The sequence below is a fragment of the Monodelphis domestica genome, chromosome 4 (genome assembly GCF_027887165.1).
Source record: "Monodelphis domestica isolate mMonDom1 chromosome 4, mMonDom1.pri, whole genome shotgun sequence".
Lineage (NCBI taxonomy): Eukaryota > Metazoa > Chordata > Mammalia > Didelphimorphia > Didelphidae > Monodelphis > Monodelphis domestica.
In genome coordinates, this window is record NC_077230.1 from 310,370,976 (window position 1) to 310,389,055 (window position 18,080).

The following is an 18,080-nucleotide window of genomic DNA, read 5'->3' on the forward strand; positions in this document are numbered from 1 at the left end:
TTTTTCATTATTTCACATTACTAATAAACATTGAATATTTATAAAGCACTTTTTATGTGGCATAGTGTGGTAGACATGGAAGAATATTATAATTGAAGTCAGACCTACATTCAAACCCCAGATCAGCTATTTATTGTCTATGTAATATTGAGCATATCACTTAATCTCTCTGGGCCCCAGTTACCTTATTTGTAACATGAGGGAGTTGGACTAGATGACTTCCGAGATCCTTTCCAGCCCTCATTGTGAAGTGCAATGCAATAGTAGGCACTGGGGAAATGAAACAGAAGGCAATAATTCTCATATTCTTATTTATTCTTATTCATAATCAAAATCAAAAGACATTGTTTTTAAAGAACAAACTGAAATGAAAGTGATCATAGGCTGTCTATAATGAACTTTTGTATTCATTATATGCATCAGAATTGTGCTGATGTATATCTAGTTCAGATATTCTTTCAATGTATAATCATTTTCTAATTTAAGATGTAAGTAACCACAAGATCTATAAACTTGTGGGAAACCACAATCAGGAGACACTTTAAATACCAAATGCCATTTCTATAGTCCTGTAATTAGATTATAAATAAGAATAAATAGCATTCCATATTGCTTAGTGGAACACAAAGTAATCTATAGCAATACTTTTCAATAATGAACTGATCTTTACATTTGGCTGAATTGTTGGTTTATTAAATTAGCTTTAATTATTAAAGAAAATCAAGGCTTTTAAAAATCTTTAAACATATGATATTCTCATTTGTTGGTTTTGGTTTAGATATGATCTGTTTTGAATGCAGGCAGCAGTTAGATTAACCAATGATTTCAACCACTGCTCTAGGATATTGACATAATTTAGATAATTTGTTATTTAGAATCTCTCTTTTCAAAGAATTTGTTCAAATGACACTTTCATGAAGCCTTCTTCCCCTCCCTATATGCCAGTACCCTCTTCCCAATAAATTTACATTGCATTTAATTTGTATCTGCTTATTTAGGTATGTGTGTCTCCTCTAATAAACAGAATGCAAACTTCTTGAGAGCCGGAATTCTTTCATATTTGTTTTACTAGTGCTTAGCCCCAAAGCCTGGCACATAGTAGGTGCTTAATAATACTTGTTAATTGATTGATTCTTGTCACTTGTTCCCTTTGCCAATTTTTAACCAGGATGGTGGAGATATTACAATCACAGAGAACAGAGTTGGGAAATTGTTATTGTGAGTGTATCATGAGCATACGTATGATAAAGTTGGGATTTTGGCCTAAGGGGGCTATGGATGGTCATGTAATGATAGATTAATCCTGGCTGAGGGTAAATGTAAGGAGGGTTGTGGTGATAATGGATGAATTTTCATTATAGGTATTATGTCAATTTTACAGATATTTTACAAGCTTAAAAAAAAGGAAACTTTGGACTATATTATTTCCCTTTACAGCACAGAATCTATCCTTAATAATTCTTGAATGAATAATGATTCTTGTTCTAAACACAGTGCAAACTGCTGTTTCTATGGAAAATTAGTGGTAGGTATGTCCTGTTCATACTTGGATTCTCTATAGAAGAGCTAAATCATAAGGTTTGTCAGAGCTGCAGAACTCTATATGAAAATTATTAATAGTTTTATTTTGATAGAAAAAGGTAATGTGGTCATACATTTGCCTAGGCAAATCTAAGGCTCTCAACCACATTTAAGAAAACAGACAGGTGTGTCTGAAATCTGTGGAAGCAGATTTCCTGTCCTGAAAAATCATTCTAGAACCATTATTGAAAAGCTGTCAGTCTCTGAGGGAGTTCACAAGGAAAGTTGGTTGCCCAGAAGTCCCTGCTGAGGGCACTCGGTGTCCTTAGAAATCACAATTTCACTAGGTGATTGATGCCCAGGAAGTTGTAGAACAGCTCCTCACAGAGTGGAGAAGGGAGCCACTTGGGCACAGAAACCTAGTAATAGCAAATCATCCATGACTCACTTAGAATTTGATTGATCTGTTGTTACAACTAAACATTAACAAGGGTTCTCTTCAATTGCCTCAGTTAATGATTCCCCTTTTCACTGAGACTTAGACAGATAGATGGTTTCAATCCAGGATTCAAAAAGGTGTTTTCTGTTGTCGTCCTTGTTTTAGATGTTAGAATAAATTTTAATTATCCAAAAATTAGTTTATCATTTAAAATTTGGGAGGGGACAAAGTATGCTCTCTGATTTCTGTTTCCCTTGAAAATGTGTTTATCACAATGATCAACATATACTCCAGGATAGATACCTTCTAGTCTTCTTTTTTCAAACAATAAGGATTCATGTAAAAACCATTAAGACAAGACTTTTTGGACAAAAACTTTTTGCATAAGATTTTAGTACTGAGTTGTTTCATATGAAAATATCAGAAGCTCATCAGAAAAGATTTCCCAAAGAAATATTTTTAAAGCATCTTAACTAAATTAAATAAATAAGGTGGATTGGGTAATCTTGCTAAAGTGAACCAGGACCACACGGCTAGGTTAGGATGAATAGATAAATCATTCAATAATTATCTAAGCTAAATAAGAATTTTTTAAAAAAAAGAAAACATGCCCCATAGAAAGACATGTACCTTGCCTATCAATCTGGACAAGTACTATTAGTATTATTTTTGGAGATACTAGTAAGAACTAAAAGTCTTCAAGATTTTTCAAGTTTATTTCTCAGAAATTAATGGTGAAATGCATAGCTAGGTAGCTTGGTGGATAGACACCAAACCCCGGGTGTCACGAATGTTGGTGTGACCTTGACCAAGCCTTAGTAACTTTCTCAGCATCAGTTTCATTGTCTCTAAATAGAACCAATAACTATAATAGTACCTCCCTCTCAAGGTTGTGAGGATTATATAAAGCAACACATGTAGAACAGTATAAATGCTATTGTTAGTCACTACTCTTATTATTATTAGTAGTAATATTGCTACTGTTGCTATTGCTTCTCACCTGAGAGGCTTGTCTGTCTGAGGACAGCACTTCATCTGAACCTGCGCAACCTCCGAGCTTTCCAGATGTGAACCACAATCTAGTCCTCTCTTCCCCCCAACCCCCCCGTGGCCACTATGAGTTCCTGGTCTCGTTACTGTCCCCCGCCCCCTGCGTTCCTTCCTGTTCCTGGGGTCACTGTCACCGAGTTCTAGGCGCCCCTTTTCGCTGTGAGGGCTAGGATGAGCCGGGAGGAAGGCCTCGGGCGCCACGTGCATCCCCCAAACTTTTGACCTCCGCAAGTCCCGCGGACCAGCACTGGCATGGAACTGGGGCGTTTAGGCACGGGACGCTGTGTCCAAGACCCGAAATCGCTCTGAATGCACGAGGCTGCCATGGACCAAGAGGCCCCTGGCTAAACTGCTGTCTGCCCGAACTGCTGCTCTCTGGGAAGATGAATAGGTGTGTAGGTAACCCGGAGGAAAGGTGGGGGGAGAAAACTGGGGAGGGCCTGGGGAGGTGCTTGGGTTTAACTGGCTAGACTGGGCAGCTCGGGTGCGCCTCGGGCCTTCCCCATCAGGGCGGGCCCCGGCCCTACGGCTTCGGGAGCCTCGCGTCGCTCTTCCAACCCAAAGTTCTCGTCTTCTCGGGCCTCGGGGGCAGGCTGCGGAAAATACGTTAGAGGAGGGAATTCGCAGCTGTTGCTGGGAACCGGCTCATGACAGAGGCTGCCCCTTCTAAAGCTCCGGAAAGCCTAGGGCAGGAGTGTGACGGGAGCGCTCTTTTTTCTCAGCGCGACCACCCCGGACAAGGAGGAGGCGGCGGCTGGGCGGCGGGCCAAGCTAGCGGCTTGGCTGTCCCGGGGGGGCGCCTGTCCCCAAGAAGGCACCGGGCTTGGACAGCGCGGGGGACGGGCCGCCGCCCGCCCCCTGCTGCCCGTTAGCGCCGCTTCCCGAGCCAGAACGCCCGAGGGTAGCCCTGGGTCGGCCGGGAGCGTGTCCGGTGGGGTCTCCATGGCGATGCTCCTCTGGCTCCCAGCACGCCCGCTTCGGTTGGCATGGAAGCCGCTACCTCGAGGGCCGGTCGCGCCCTCGATTGGCCCGATTCAACAGACGCGGGTGGATTGAAAGTAATTAGTGCTCAGCCCTCCCGACAGCTTTTGCGAGGAGCTGTAGCTGAGCGCCGCGGCTGGAATCTATTAACACTCCCCGCCCCTTCCCTCCCCTCCCCCACCCCACTCCCCCGGCCCCACCCGCAGCCCCTCCAGCCCCAATCCCAGAGCGCACTTGTTAATTGGAAGCTCTATATATACAGGCGGGACCAGCGAGCGCGGCGGGTTCCAAGCTGGTTTGGGCATCACCTGTCTGGTCGGTGGGAGGAGGGCCGCAGAGCAGTGCCAATCCGGTGTCCAAGGAAGGGACGTGACCTTCACGTTGTAATGTATTGTTTGCCTTGTGTTCGGGAGTGAGGAAGAGGGCTCCCGGGGCTGGGGAGGGAAAGACAAACAGAAAAGAGAGTACTTTGAAGTTTTAGGGTTGGACGTTCAAATAAAATTAATATTTAGTACTCCCGAGTTGTGAAACGATTTTTAGGCTAGAGGCTCTTTCTAGTAAGAAGGTGTGCTTTGTGCATATCTCTCTCGAAACCTCTCTCTTCCAGCCCTCACTGAAGACTGCAAGAGACATTCTGGTCCGCCTAATTAAAAAACAAAACAAAACAAAACAAACAAAAACAAAACATTTTGCTGATCCTTAACAGTTCCCTCTCCCTACTTCAGTATTTGCTTTACTGGAGGTAGGAAAGTCTCTTCGTTTTTCTCTGAGGTCACCTATGCCTTTGTATTTGGGAGGCAAGGGGGAAGGGAATAGAGAGTGTGGATATCTGGCTTAACTATCTTTCCCTGCTCACAGTGGCCTGGGGAGACTGAGGCAATGCGTCGCAGCATCTCCAAGGGAAGGATTCCCCTGGCCCCCGCAGCCCGAAGCCAGGAGATCTGTCAGGTGGTTGCCAGAGCCCAGCCCATCCCGGACCCCCCACAAAGAACTGTGCTAGGGCTGCTAACTGAAAATGGGCAATACAGGAGGACTTGTGGCCAGGTAAACTGTGAGAGTCCTGGGAGATGCATCCTTATGAACATCCTTGTGTGCCAAGCATTTTGGCTAAGACAGCTGAATCTCTCTTGCCTATTTTTTTTTTTAAAGTACTACTAGTAATGTTGCTAAGCTTTAGTCTTTCACTTGTTTTATAATATCCCTCTTGGGTGTACTGAGAGCTTCTTCGTTGTCATTACCTTTAATACCATTTGCTAGAGTTCTGGAAAATGTGGTCTTGGAATCCTGAAAGCCACAACACAAAGTCTGGACCATTTCAAGAAGGGGAGTTATCTGTATTGGCAAGAAATGGAGGTGGAAATAGAACCAGCATAGAGACAGGTCAACTGGTTCAATTCCAGACTGACACTTAAGGACTAAGTCACCTTGGTTTTGCAACTGCCTAATTGCAAATATGCATTTGGTGGAGGGAGTTTCTTTACCAGGGAGTTTCTTACTGTTAAAATCACAAATCTGGACCAAAAGAAAAGAAAAAGTCATAAGATCACAGTAACAGATTAAAATCTTAACATAACAGGCAGAAGTAACATCAAGAAAGGAATGAAAGGAAATAACTTTAATATAACAGATACTATATATGCTAGGCACTGTTTCTAAGCACTTTACATATATTATCTCATTTCATCCATGCAACAACCCAGAGGTAGGTGCTATTATTCCCATTTTTACAATTCAGGAAACTGAGGCAGAGGTTAAATGATTTGTCCAGAGTCACGTGGTTAGTGTCTAAAGCTGGATTTGAACAATCATCTTCCTGACTCCAGGTAGAGCAGTCTATCTACTGTGCCAACTAGCTGCCTCTTAGACTAGTTATTGTTTAAAATTGCTTTCAAAAGCTATTTCTAGATAGTATGTATATAACTAATTCAAACTTTAAGGTCCAAAGTTTACTTGCAAAATTTCAAAACAAAGAGTTGCTATTCTTCTGTTTTGTGATGTCCTTTGTGTTCATAGGGCTATTGTGAAAAAAGGTCTTCATAAACTTAATTGCTATAGACTAAGAATTATTATTATACAGGGACTGCTAGATAAGCCCTTAGATTTGTGTTCAATACTACCATATTTTATTCTATTTGGATACTACTGTGTGAATACCACTTATCTTGACCCCATCCCCTCCTTCAAGCTTTGCCTCCCTCTGAATGTCCTTAATTTTGCCTTTGATCTGTGGAAATTCTCCTTTAATACCTCATATGTGGAAGGGATGAATAGAATGGGACAGCAACTCTCTTGAGAGAAGGGAAAATAGATTTCTTGGAATCCAGTCAAATCTGGCCTGTGACAGCTTCTTGATCAAGGGAGGATTGTTTTGTTATTGGAAGAAAAATATATAAATTCAGATTGGGTAGAACTACAGGACTGATGTAGGCTGTACCACAAGTTGGAATGGAATTGGGGTGTCAGAAGGCCACCTTGATACCTGGAGGAGGAATAAGAACTTGAACTATCTGTTTGTATAGATCTTCAATATAATCCTGTTAGGTATTTTATTAATTTTTTGGTCAAAAACCTCTATTGACATATAAATTCCTCATCCTCCCACTTAAGGCTCTCCAACATTTCACTTTATTCTTCAGTGATTTTATCTCAGTCAAGCTTTAAGTTCCTAATATTTTCATAGTATTGGGCTAGACAATGACCATACAAAGAAAAAGGAGACATATATCTTCAAAGAGCTTGAGTTTTGGTGGTGGTAGTTAAGTATACACAATTAATTAGTAGTTTCAAGAATGAGTGTAGTGCTAACTTCTGAGTTGAGGGGAGGAAGGGTGCATCAGGAAATCCTTCATTAGGAAGTGGTTTCTGAGCTGAGCTGCATTTTGAAGGAAGCTAGAAGGTGAGGGATAGAATGCTTCACAAACTTGGGAGAAGAAAATATAGAAAGATATCGCTCTCTCTCTATCTATAGGTGGTGGGAAGTAGAATACTGTGAATAGGAGAAAAGGTAGCAGGCCTGTTTGACTAGTCTATTGTAAAAGGAGTATAATTATGAAGTAAGACTGGAATGGCAGTTGGGATCCAGATTAAGGATTTTGTATTGTGAGTAGGGTTGTGTGATGGGGTTAGGCATATAGTTTAGGAATTATTAATTTAGTGATCCATGGCAGAGGGGATGGAAAGGGGAAAGGCTGGAGCAAGATAAATTTTGGAAGTTACTATAGTAATAAAGGTGATAGGTAATAGAAGGCCTGACCTAGGATAGTTTGGAGTGAAGAGAGGAAATTGAAAAGAAATTGTGGAGGGGAGGATTTTGTTATTGGAAGAAAAAATATATAAATTCAGATTGGGTAGAACTACAGGACTGATGTAGGCTATACCACAAGTTGGATTTGGATAGGATTTGGCAATTGACTTCATATGGGGGTTGAGGAAATAGGAAGAGTCAAATGACTTCGATTGTAAAACTGGAATGAATGGAAAGGTAGAAATTGATTAGTTATAGGAGGGCAAATGGGTTTGAGGTGGTGTTAGTGGTGGTGGAATGTTTCTCTGTTTGGTATGTTGGGTTTTGAGATGCCCATGATATATCTATTTAGGTGGGCATATTTAACTGGTGATTGGTAGTAACATGTCACTGTAGTTCAGGACAGAGATTAGCTTTGACTATCCCTTAATCTCCTCAACTGCTAGTATCCTCCCCGAGCTCTCTTCTATTTAATTACTTTGTACTATATTTCTATATGTTTATGCTATATATGTATGTGTGTATATATATATATAAATAGATATATGTAGATATGTTTATGGGTACTACTATCATTATAATGTAAACTTATTGTGAGTAGGTATTGTTTTAATCTTTGTACTCATGTCAATACTGACTGGCACATAATAGGTCCTTAATAAATATTTGGTGATTGAATTTGGGAATCATTTGTATAGAGGTGATATTTTAAAAAAATAATCCCTACCTTCTAACTTAGAATTGATACCAAGTATTGGTTCCAAAGCAGAGGTGTAGAAAGGGATAGGCAGACAGGATAAAGTGACTTGCCCAAGGTCATGTACCATAGAGATGATGACTGAAGACCTTGGGAGCTGATGAGATCACCAATAAAGGGAATATATAGAGAGAAGAAAATGTATACAAGGACAGAACTTTAGGACTCACTCAAACTTAGTGGGCATTAATAAGCAAAAGAGAGAGTGAGAAGGAATAATTAGATAGAAGACAGAAATGGGGAAGTGCGAATGGGAACTGCCATTTTAAAAAACCTGTAGGGAGGTCAAGTAGAATTGGAATTTAGAAAAGGTAATTGGATTTAGCATTTGAAATCACTATATATTTTAGATATGAGACCTCTATCTAATGGGATGTCTATAAAATTTTATTCCCAATTCCCTTTTTTCCTTCTAATCTTGGCAACATTTATCTTATTTATACAAAAAATTTTCAATTTAATGTATTCAGAATTATCCATTTTACATTTCAAAATGCTCTCCATCTCTTGTTGACTCATAAATTCCTCTCCTCTCCATAAACCTGATTGGTAATATGTTCTCTATTCTTCTAATTTACTTATGATATATCCTTTTTATGTCTAGATCATGTATCCATTTTGATCTTAGTGAATGGTGTAAGATATGAGTTTATACCTAGTTTCTGCCAAACTAGTTTACAGTTATCTCAGTAATTTTTTCCAAACAGTGATTTGTTATCTCCAAGTTCTGGATTTATGGTTTTATCAAATACTAGGTTACTATAATCTTATATTGCTATTTGTTGTATACCTGCTCTGTTATACTTTTTATTTTTTAGCCAGTAGAAGATAGTTTTTAAAATTTTATTTTATTCCAATAACAAATTTACACATTAGTTTTTCAAAGTTAAATAATTCATGTTGTCTCCCTCCCCTCTTTCCTCCCCCATCTTGAAGCTGACAAGCAATTTCCCTGGGTTATGCATGTATTATTACTCAAAACATGTTATTCATTTTTGTAAGAATAATCTTATAAAACCCAACCCCAAAATCATATACCCAAACAAACAAGTGATAGATCATTTGCTTTCTTCTGCATTTCTACTCCCAACAGTTATTTCTCTGGAAGTGGATAGCATTCTTTTTCATAAGTCCCTCAGAATTGTCCTGGATCATTGTATTGCTGTTAGTAGCAAAGTCTATCACATTTGATAGTCCCACAATATTTTAATTACTGTGTATAATGTTCTCCTGATTTTGCTTATTTCACTCTGCATCAGTTCATGTAGGTCTTTTAAGTTCTTATAGAAATCCATCAATTCAGCATTCCTTATAGCACAATAGTATTATATTATTATATCACCATCATATACTGCAATTTGTTCAGCTATTTCCCAATTGAGGAACATCCCTTTAGTTTCTAATTCTTTGTCACCACAAAAAAATGCAGCTATAAATATTTTTGTACAAAATGTCTTTTCCCGTTAAAAAAAAAAATTCTCCCTGGGATACAGACCTACTAGTGGTCTTGCTGGATCAAAAGGTATGCATTCTTTTAAAGCCAGTTGGGCATAATTCCAAATTATCTTCTAGAATGGCTGGATCAAGTCACAACTCCACCAGTATCCCAATTTTGTCACATACCCTCCAATATTTATTATTTTTCTTTACTATCATATTGGCCAATCTGAGTAGCAGATAGTTTTGATAATTATTGCTTTGTAATATAATTTATATATGGTACTGCTAGATCTCCATCCTTTAGTTTTTTCATTAATTTCTTTGATATTCTTGATCTTTTATTCATCCAAATGAATTTTATTATTTTTTCTAACTTAATAAAATACATTTTTGGGGATGGCATTGAATAAGTTAGATGAATTTAGATACAGTTGTCTTTTTAATTATATTGGTTCTACCTATCCATAGAGACCACTAATAATGTTGAAGAAAGTAATTTTAGTGGCTGGTTGTGGTCCAATTGCTGAAGATTGGAGACTAAATTCAGGTATTGTGTCTTTGTCTCATTAGTGCCCAATATAGTGTTTGGGCTATAGAGTTTTAATAAACATTTGAGTCCAATTATTCAAACTGCTAAAGACCACAACAACATGTAAGTGGATTTATACTCTTCAACTTTGGAGATAGAAGCTAAGATGATGATAATAATAATAATAATGATGACTAGCTTTTATGTAGTGCCTACCATGTGCTATCTAAGAACTTTACAGATATCTCATTTAAATCTCACAATAATTCTGGGAGGTAGATGTTATAATCCCCACTTTATAGATGAGAAAACTGGGGCAAACAAGAGACTTGTCTTCCTCAGTGTAATACAACTAGTGGCTAAGACTGGATTTGAACTTGGGCACTCCTGTTTCCAAGCCTGTACTACCTAGTTTCCCTCTGTACTACCTAGTTGCCAAGTAGTCAGAGTTCAGAGAAGATTAAGGACTATAATTGTGTAGTTTTCTAATAAGTAATGTTGGGTTGCTTCTTTAGAATAAGAAAGGAGAAAACTCTCAAAGCATTCATAAATTTGGGGGCTATAAACCTATGTTATGGACAGGATAGATTATTGAAAAGGATATGCCAGTCTCCCATCTACTGCCTTCTTTTACCACTGGACTTCCTGTTTCCTATATCAAAATAGTCTTCCCTGGCCACTGTTTCCATATATGTGTCATTTCCTTCAATAGAACATAAAGTTCTTGAAGACAAGGAAATAATTATCTTTTGTTTTTGTTTGTCTAGTGATTGGTACATTGTCAGCACTTAACCATACATACTTATAAATATCCCCAGCAATTAGAGAGAATGTCCCCTGATTAAGAGTCTGGAGGGGCTTGGTAAGCATATTCTTTACAAAGATCATGAACTTTAGCTCCTTTTGCCAGTTTCTGACTAGGTCATCCTCACTATCTGCTTTCTCTGTGCCTTTTCACTTTTTCCCTCTAATCTTACTAGCATTTCCTAATCCTTTATTGTACGTGCCCCAAACCCTAAGGAAGAGAACCCTTTGGTAGCATCCTGTTTAGATTGACCTTGCCACCCAGTTATCAAGAACAATTATTCTTGATACTTAACATCCTAGGAGCCTAATTTGCTAAAGGTATCAGTGGGGGTGTGGGGTGAAAAAGAGCTTGAAGTCAATTCTACAAAACCTTCAAAGTATGTTAGAGATGGAAAGACAATAAAGATTGCCTAGTCCAGTGAAGTCCAGGTTTTATGTAAGGGGTAAGGGTAAGGAAAATGATTTGCCCTAAGGTCATAGAAGAGGGTTCTCTAAACTTTTTTGTAATTGACGTTGAGTTGAAATAGATCCCCAAATTATAGATTCAGACTATCACCTAAACAGCCAATAGATCATTACAGAGGTGGAAATAGACACAATTACTGTCAGAGCAGGGACCAGAATCTAATTTTGCTGACTCCCAGGACAGTCACTTAATAAACATTTAGTGCTTATGCTCTAGGCCTTGAGATACACACTGGGTCTACAAAAAGAGGCAAAAGATAGTCCTTGCCCTTAGGGAGCCCACAATCTTTTAGTCAAGGTTATTAAAATTTGGATTCTAAAAGACTTCTCATCTCTTGACTCAATATAAGAACATCTTCTCTTCCTCTTTTCTTCCCTTCCATTTTAAGTAGTGAGGGAAAAGGGCAAAGCTTCCAGAAAAGTAAATATCCTAAGGATGAAGGAGGCAGAGAGGCATTCACAAGAAAATATAGCCCGGACTCCTCTCCTGTTTTGCCTTCCTTAATGTAACCCTTGTAATCCTTCTCCCTGAATAGAACCTTCTGAGAAAATTTTTTCCCCAATGTGAGAGGGTCTGGCAACCCATAAGTATGCTCTCTCCTCCCCTCCCTCTCATATTGTGTGGTTCACTTTACTTATCTAGCAGTCTTATCCTACCATTTGTTCTCTGGAAACTTTGGGAAATTTTGAGAAGCTGAAGAAGTCAAAAGGTTGGAACTGGTAGGTAGAGGTAGCCTTAGGAAGGTTTGGGTCAGAAATGTAAATTCCCTATTTTGCCTCCACTGAATCATAACATTTTCTGCTGGTGAATAATGGGGATGAGATGGGGGGGAAGATACTTGTGTTCATCTTCAGTGGCAATTGAGACTGTTTGGCAAAGTAGTTCCTTGAAGAACCAACTTTTATATACTCTGAGGCACTAGCTTGTGGGGCCACCTTCTTCATGCTTGGTTTGGGTCAACCTCAGACTCCTTCATTTCACAATTGAAAAAAGATACCTACATCCTTCTTGTTGAAGAAAGTCAACTTTTATTATTGGATTACTGGATAGCTATTAACTCATTCTACCAGCAGTTATTTGATGTTTTACTTACTGGGCACAGAAAAAAAAAGACACTCTCATCAAGAAGCTTAGATGATGAGAGGAAGAGAGAAATGAACCTACAAATAATTTATTGCTACAGAATAGAAAGGACAAAAGAGAATGGTCCTCAGAAGTCAGAGGAGGAATAGAGAATTTACAATTCCAAGCAATCTGGGAAGGCTGAGAAGTCCTGAGTATTGAGGAAACTCCACATTCCCTCCTTTCCTATTTCACGAGTGCCCCCTTCTTACTAAGTACTAAGCCTAAGTGTTAATTGAGTGTTTGATTTATACCCTTTAATGTTGTATACTAATCCTTTACCTCACCAAACTCTTTATCTTCCATGAGTTAATAAGGTCACAGAACTGGAAAGAGACCTTAGGAGGCACCTAATCTAGCTCCTTTATTTTTACAGATGAGGAAACTGAGGCCAAGAGATTAAATGTCTTCCTCTTCTATCCTTCCCTCCATCCTACTCTAGCTTCAAATTTCCTTGTCTTTATTTGCTCCAACATTTCTAGAAATACGTATGACTAGTATTTCCACTTACCACATATTTACCCCTTAAATCAGCAATCTGAGTTCCCAGATATTGTTCTCACTGTTACAGCTTTCTTGGAGGGCCACAGCATTTAATATGAAAACATCTTTCTTCTGGAAACCCTTGTCATTTGTGTTTCTATGATGTGACACTCTCCTTTCTTCTATAATTGCCCTTTCCCATTTTTCCCAACTGTCTCTTGTTTCAGCTTCTTAGATGTAGCTTTACCCATTTTTAGTCCTGTGTAATTTAATCTACTCGATTCATAGTTTAAGCCCCTTTCCTGAACTCTAGTAAAAATTCAGTTCAGCATTTATTAAACATTTACTATGCAAAGAAAGCATTGAGCTCTTAACTCTTCAGTTGCCTACTTTGGTTTTCTATCTCTATCTGGATATCCTCAAAACACAAACTGAAACTGGCTAAAAAGAATACTTTTACCAACTCCCAAGTCAATCCTAAGCAAACCAACTATTTTCCTTTAATGGAATAAACAATCAACCATCTGTGCTTAAAATTTAGCATCTTGATTCTTTTAATCCCTGATCTCCTGAATCTAATTAGTTTTATTGATTTTTGTTTTTTGTTTCCTGTGCAGTATTTGTTACTTTCCATTTTTGCTGAATCGCCATCTTTCTAGCTTTTATTTCCTCTTGTCTAGAAAATAGCAACAGCCTGATCTCTAATCTTTCTCTTCTTTCTCCCTCTAATCTATCACAGACTCTGTCGTCAGTGTAATATCTTCTAGTTCTGACTTTATCATTGTTCTCTCACTAGGGAAAATTTCAGCAGTTCCTCACTTGTCTCCCAAATAATGTCTCCCTTACTTGTCTCCCTTACTTGGCAGCCTAGAATTTAAGACTCTCTACAGTCTGGCCCTTACCAACCTTCCCAGCCTTCTAACATTATAACCTTTCAAATACCCCAATTTATATGAAGTTAGACTGCCCTCTTCCCCAGATATATCATGAACTTCTTCTACTTCATTAACTTTGCTTACACTATTCCTTATGATAAGACTGCTATCGTCTGCTTCCTGGAGTCATACCCATCCTTTAAGGCCAAAGCTCTGAACTATTTTTATATAACAGGGACCCCTTTGTCAGTCTTATAAAGCCTATGAAATTCTTCTCAGGTGAACATTATTAAATAGTTGAAGGAAATTATAAATTTCAGTTAGAAATTAGTGAAAATAAAGATTTTCCCCCATTCTAAGTCACGGATTTCCTGAAATTTGTTCACAGACCCCAGGTTAAGAATCCTTGCTTTAGGGCTGAGGAAAATGTCATTTCTATAACTTTCCCCTTCTCCATCCAGAAGTAATCTTCCTCTGAGCTCTTCTTGAAGGATCAAGTACCTTTTTATGTACTTACAATCACCAATCTTAGTAGTATATAGATATTTGTTTATTATATCTTGTCATAAACTGCCTAAAGGTTTGATAACCAAATGATAGTATCATCCATGGTTCTTAATATGCTAAAATGTTATATTAAGAATTAGGGAAATAGTTGGGAAAAAGCTTTAAGCTTACCATTACTTGAAACTTAAGATTCATTCCCATGAGTATGAATCAAAGACTGTTTATTCAAAACCAAAAGACTGTTTCTTTGTGACTCTGAGCACTTAACCCTTGCCTGCCTTGGTTTCCTCACCTGTAAAATAGTACCTATTTTCCAGAGTTGTTGTATTAAATGACATAATATTTCATAGTAGCCTCCTAATAAACAATTGTCTCTTGTTCCTTTATTACCTTTTATTATAATATAAAACAGTCATGAAAGTTCCAACATATAAAATATGGATTATACAGAAATATGGTAAGCCTGTAGTTATCTTCAGTTAACAGATAAAGAAATTAAGTTGCAAGCTAAACATCTTGTCTAAGGTCAGGAGCTAGTTAGAAGCTAGAACTGAGGTCTTCAGGCATGCAATGCAGTGTTTGTACAAAACATCCTCTTTCTGGTAACTGGCTAGTGTTCTGCCTGCACAGTGTTTTGATTCTTTGTAGAAGAATAGTCTGAACACCCAACAGCCTACGCATATCGATTTGATTTTTATTTTTGCTCTTAAATATCCTAAGTTGTCTTGAGGTCAATTGAAGTGATCTTAAAAGACTTAAGGTTTATCTAGCTGTATGTTTCAGGTCCCAAATTAAAGTCAGTGCAAGTACTGAATATATAATCCCTATGAATTTACATTTATCCCTCTTCCCAAATGCACAATAATATGACAGAATTAGCCCTAGTAGAGTACTTGAATAATGGAGACATTAATCTTGCTTTATGAATGACCCAGCCACTGTCAGATTGTTATTTTGGTACCACATCTATTTACCACATGACTTATTTTCCCATATTACCTAAAGGAAATCTTTTAAACTAGATGCATAAATCACAGACTTTTGCCAACTGAAAAGGAAAAAGGTCAGCTCCAAATTCTAAAATTTGAAGTATCCTCGAACACTAAATACATCATGTAATCACAAGCCACCAAATGTTTAATGGAACATTAAATAGAATTTCCTTTGGAATAATTTGAGATCAAATTTGTAAAATTACCCATCTTTTGACCATCAGACCACAAAGCATTTTGTCCTCCTTAATGTGTCTCCTTAGAGTATCCTAATGGGGTAACTCCTATTGTGTTTACTAAGTATGTTTTATAATTCTTTCCTGAGGTAATTTAGACAATTCTACCTCTTCCCCCCCCCCCCCCAGTGAACAAAGGAGAAAAGATAGGTTTCACTATAGTAGTTTAAAGTTATGTTACAGCTGTAGGGCTGTAGTTAAGTACAAGATTCATCATTGGTTCCCTCCTCTTTATTCACACTATCACCATTCATATTCAGAGCCTCATTACCTTTCCCTTGAACAACTGTAATCACTTTCTAAATGACTATACCTGGGAATATTTCGACTTCTAGTCTTTTAACCTTTATACAGTCTCTCATTCCACTTACAAATTAATCCTCTGGTTTAAAAAAGGTAACTTTCCTCAAAAATCTTTAGTTCCTGCTGTCTGTGCAAACATTCTAACCTGTCTCTGATCTACCTACCTTCCAGAGTCCCTTTCTGCTTCATCACTCCCATTATTCACCTGCACATCTTTATGCCAGCCTCACTGAACAACTAGTTCACATCCATATGCTCATCCAGTCCATCTCTTAGGCCTAGATCAAAGTCTGCAGGTTCTCACTATATGATTGTTGGTTCTTTTTTTTTTTTTCTTTCTATAAGGTGCTGCTTCCTTTGAGAAGTCTTCCATGAAATTTCCCAGCCCACCTTTTGTACAGTTTTTTGGATCTTTATGCCCTCATCATATTCTGTTTTATAGTATGTATTTGTATATATGCACAAATATAAGTATGCATATACTGTGTCCCAAAAGTTTGCAATTTTAAGCTTTAATAACTTCAGCCTATCAACTTACAAATTACAAATCAACTTACAACTTACAAACTCATTACTTTGCTCCCTTTCTTTTGTTTCTGGATTTCCAATATTGTTTTAAATTTTAAACTCTTTTTGATTAATTATTACATTTGTTGAATTCTGAAATCAAAATTCTCTCAGTCAAAGCAATTAAATATTTTGGGCAAGGTTAAAACTAGCCATTACCCCTGGACTAGCAGCATTTCATTAATATCTCCTTTGAAATCCATTGATATGAAAACAATTCATTTTGTCCCTCTCAAGATGAAATGGAATAAAATTAGTAATAAATATTTAATTAATTAAATTTAACTTATGCTCATTTTGTTTTGTGAGTTTTGAAAAAATTAAAAATTTCAACTTTAAGTGACTCTGTGGATTGAGAGCTAGGCCTAGAGAAGGGAGATCCTGGGTTCAAATCTGTCCTCAGACACACTTCCTAGCTCTGTGACTCTGGACAAATCACTTAACCCCCATTGACTAGCCCTCAAAGCTCCTTTGCCTTGGAATCAATAGTTGATATTGGTTCTAGGAGGAAGAGTAAGGGTTTTTAAAAAATTTAATTTATAACAAGATGTGGCTCTGCATGTGAATGTATATGACACTTTCCAGATGATACCTTCTCAAAATAATGGATCAATAGAAAAGATCCTCTTGCTTTCCATCTTAGTTACATGATCTCCATTTATCTCCACTATATTCTCATGGGGTCAGGTCAGAATGGCCATATATACATCAGATTCTCAAGTGTTATCATTTCTCCTGTCTCATGTCATCTTCAAATTTGGTAAGCATACCATTTGTGCCTTCATCCGAATTACTGATTAGAATGTTGAATAAGGCCAAGGACAGAAACTGTTCTTTGGATTTATTCATCAGAACTGATGAAGATTTTTTTAAAGTTTGAAAATCATCTAGAGTACTTAATATAATACAAGATGGTGATGTTAAGTTTTAATAAGACTTATACAAATTTTTAAAATGTTAATTAACTTTTCAAATATTTTGGTAAAATTTTAGCAATTTACTGATAAAGTTATTAAAGCTAAAACTGCACTGTTTTGGGGGGACAATGTGTGTGATATATAAATACATATGATTCTAAACAGAATCTTACTTCACCTTCCTTTCCCCCAATTCCCATTAAATTGCAAATTTTTTGAGGGCAGGTATTCTTTTTCTTTGTGTCCCCAAATGCTACTGTGCACTTAAATGTTTGCTGTCTAAACTGAAGATAGAGCATCAGACTATTATTTGTCTTGATATGAGAGTTGGACAGTATTTTTGCTGTCATCCCCTACCTATTATGTGTAAGTAGCAACTTCCTTTTTGGATCTAAATGAGTAAAACATTTAATTTTTCTTTCAAAGGTTGCTAAGATGTATAAGTATTTGCTTGACATTAAATCTGCAACACTTAAACCCTTATGTTGTTGCTATAGATGCTTAAGAGGTGGAAAAGCTATTAGGAACTATTTATTCCTCATTTAAACAAATGCTTAGGATGCTACAGTTTCACAAGTCAGCCTGTTCCAATTTTAAATTACTTTAATTACCAAGAAGCTTTTGGTTACATCAAATGCTCTTCTCTGCAGCTTTTAACTAATCTCTCTTCTTGAGGTAAAGCACCTCCACCTAGTTTCTTTGGACTGATCCACATGGCATGATCTTGGGTCTTCTCAGCATCCTGTTGCCCTCTATCTTGGATGTCCTCCATCTTGTCTGTGTCCTTAGAATGTGATGAATATAACTGGAAAAATTCTAAATGTGGTCTGACCCTTACAGATTA

The 18,080-nt window shown here is 37.7% G+C and overlaps 1 protein-coding gene across 11 annotated transcripts in view; it reads left to right on the plus strand.

Moving 5' to 3' along the window:
• Positions 1-3,125: 3,125 nt before the first annotated feature.
• CCNA1 (cyclin A1) overlaps positions 3,126-18,080 on the plus strand; it is a 47,431-nt gene continuing 32,476 nt past the window's right edge. For 2 of the 11 annotated variants that reach the window (XR_468195.3, XM_007495340.3), the window contains exons 1-3: positions 3,127-3,401; positions 4,254-4,374; positions 4,850-5,035. Coding sequence is in view for 9 of the 11 variants with exons in the window: in XM_007495340.3 (XP_007495402.1) it covers positions 3,394-3,401; positions 4,254-4,374; positions 4,850-5,035 (315 nt within the window). In the remaining 2 variants the exon portion in view is untranslated. Of the gene's footprint in view, positions 3,402-3,724; positions 4,069-4,253; positions 4,380-4,598; positions 5,036-18,080 lie in introns of those variants that run through there. The other 9 variants (XM_056794778.1, XM_056794773.1, XM_007495344.3 and 6 more) reach the window with 9 other exon arrangements.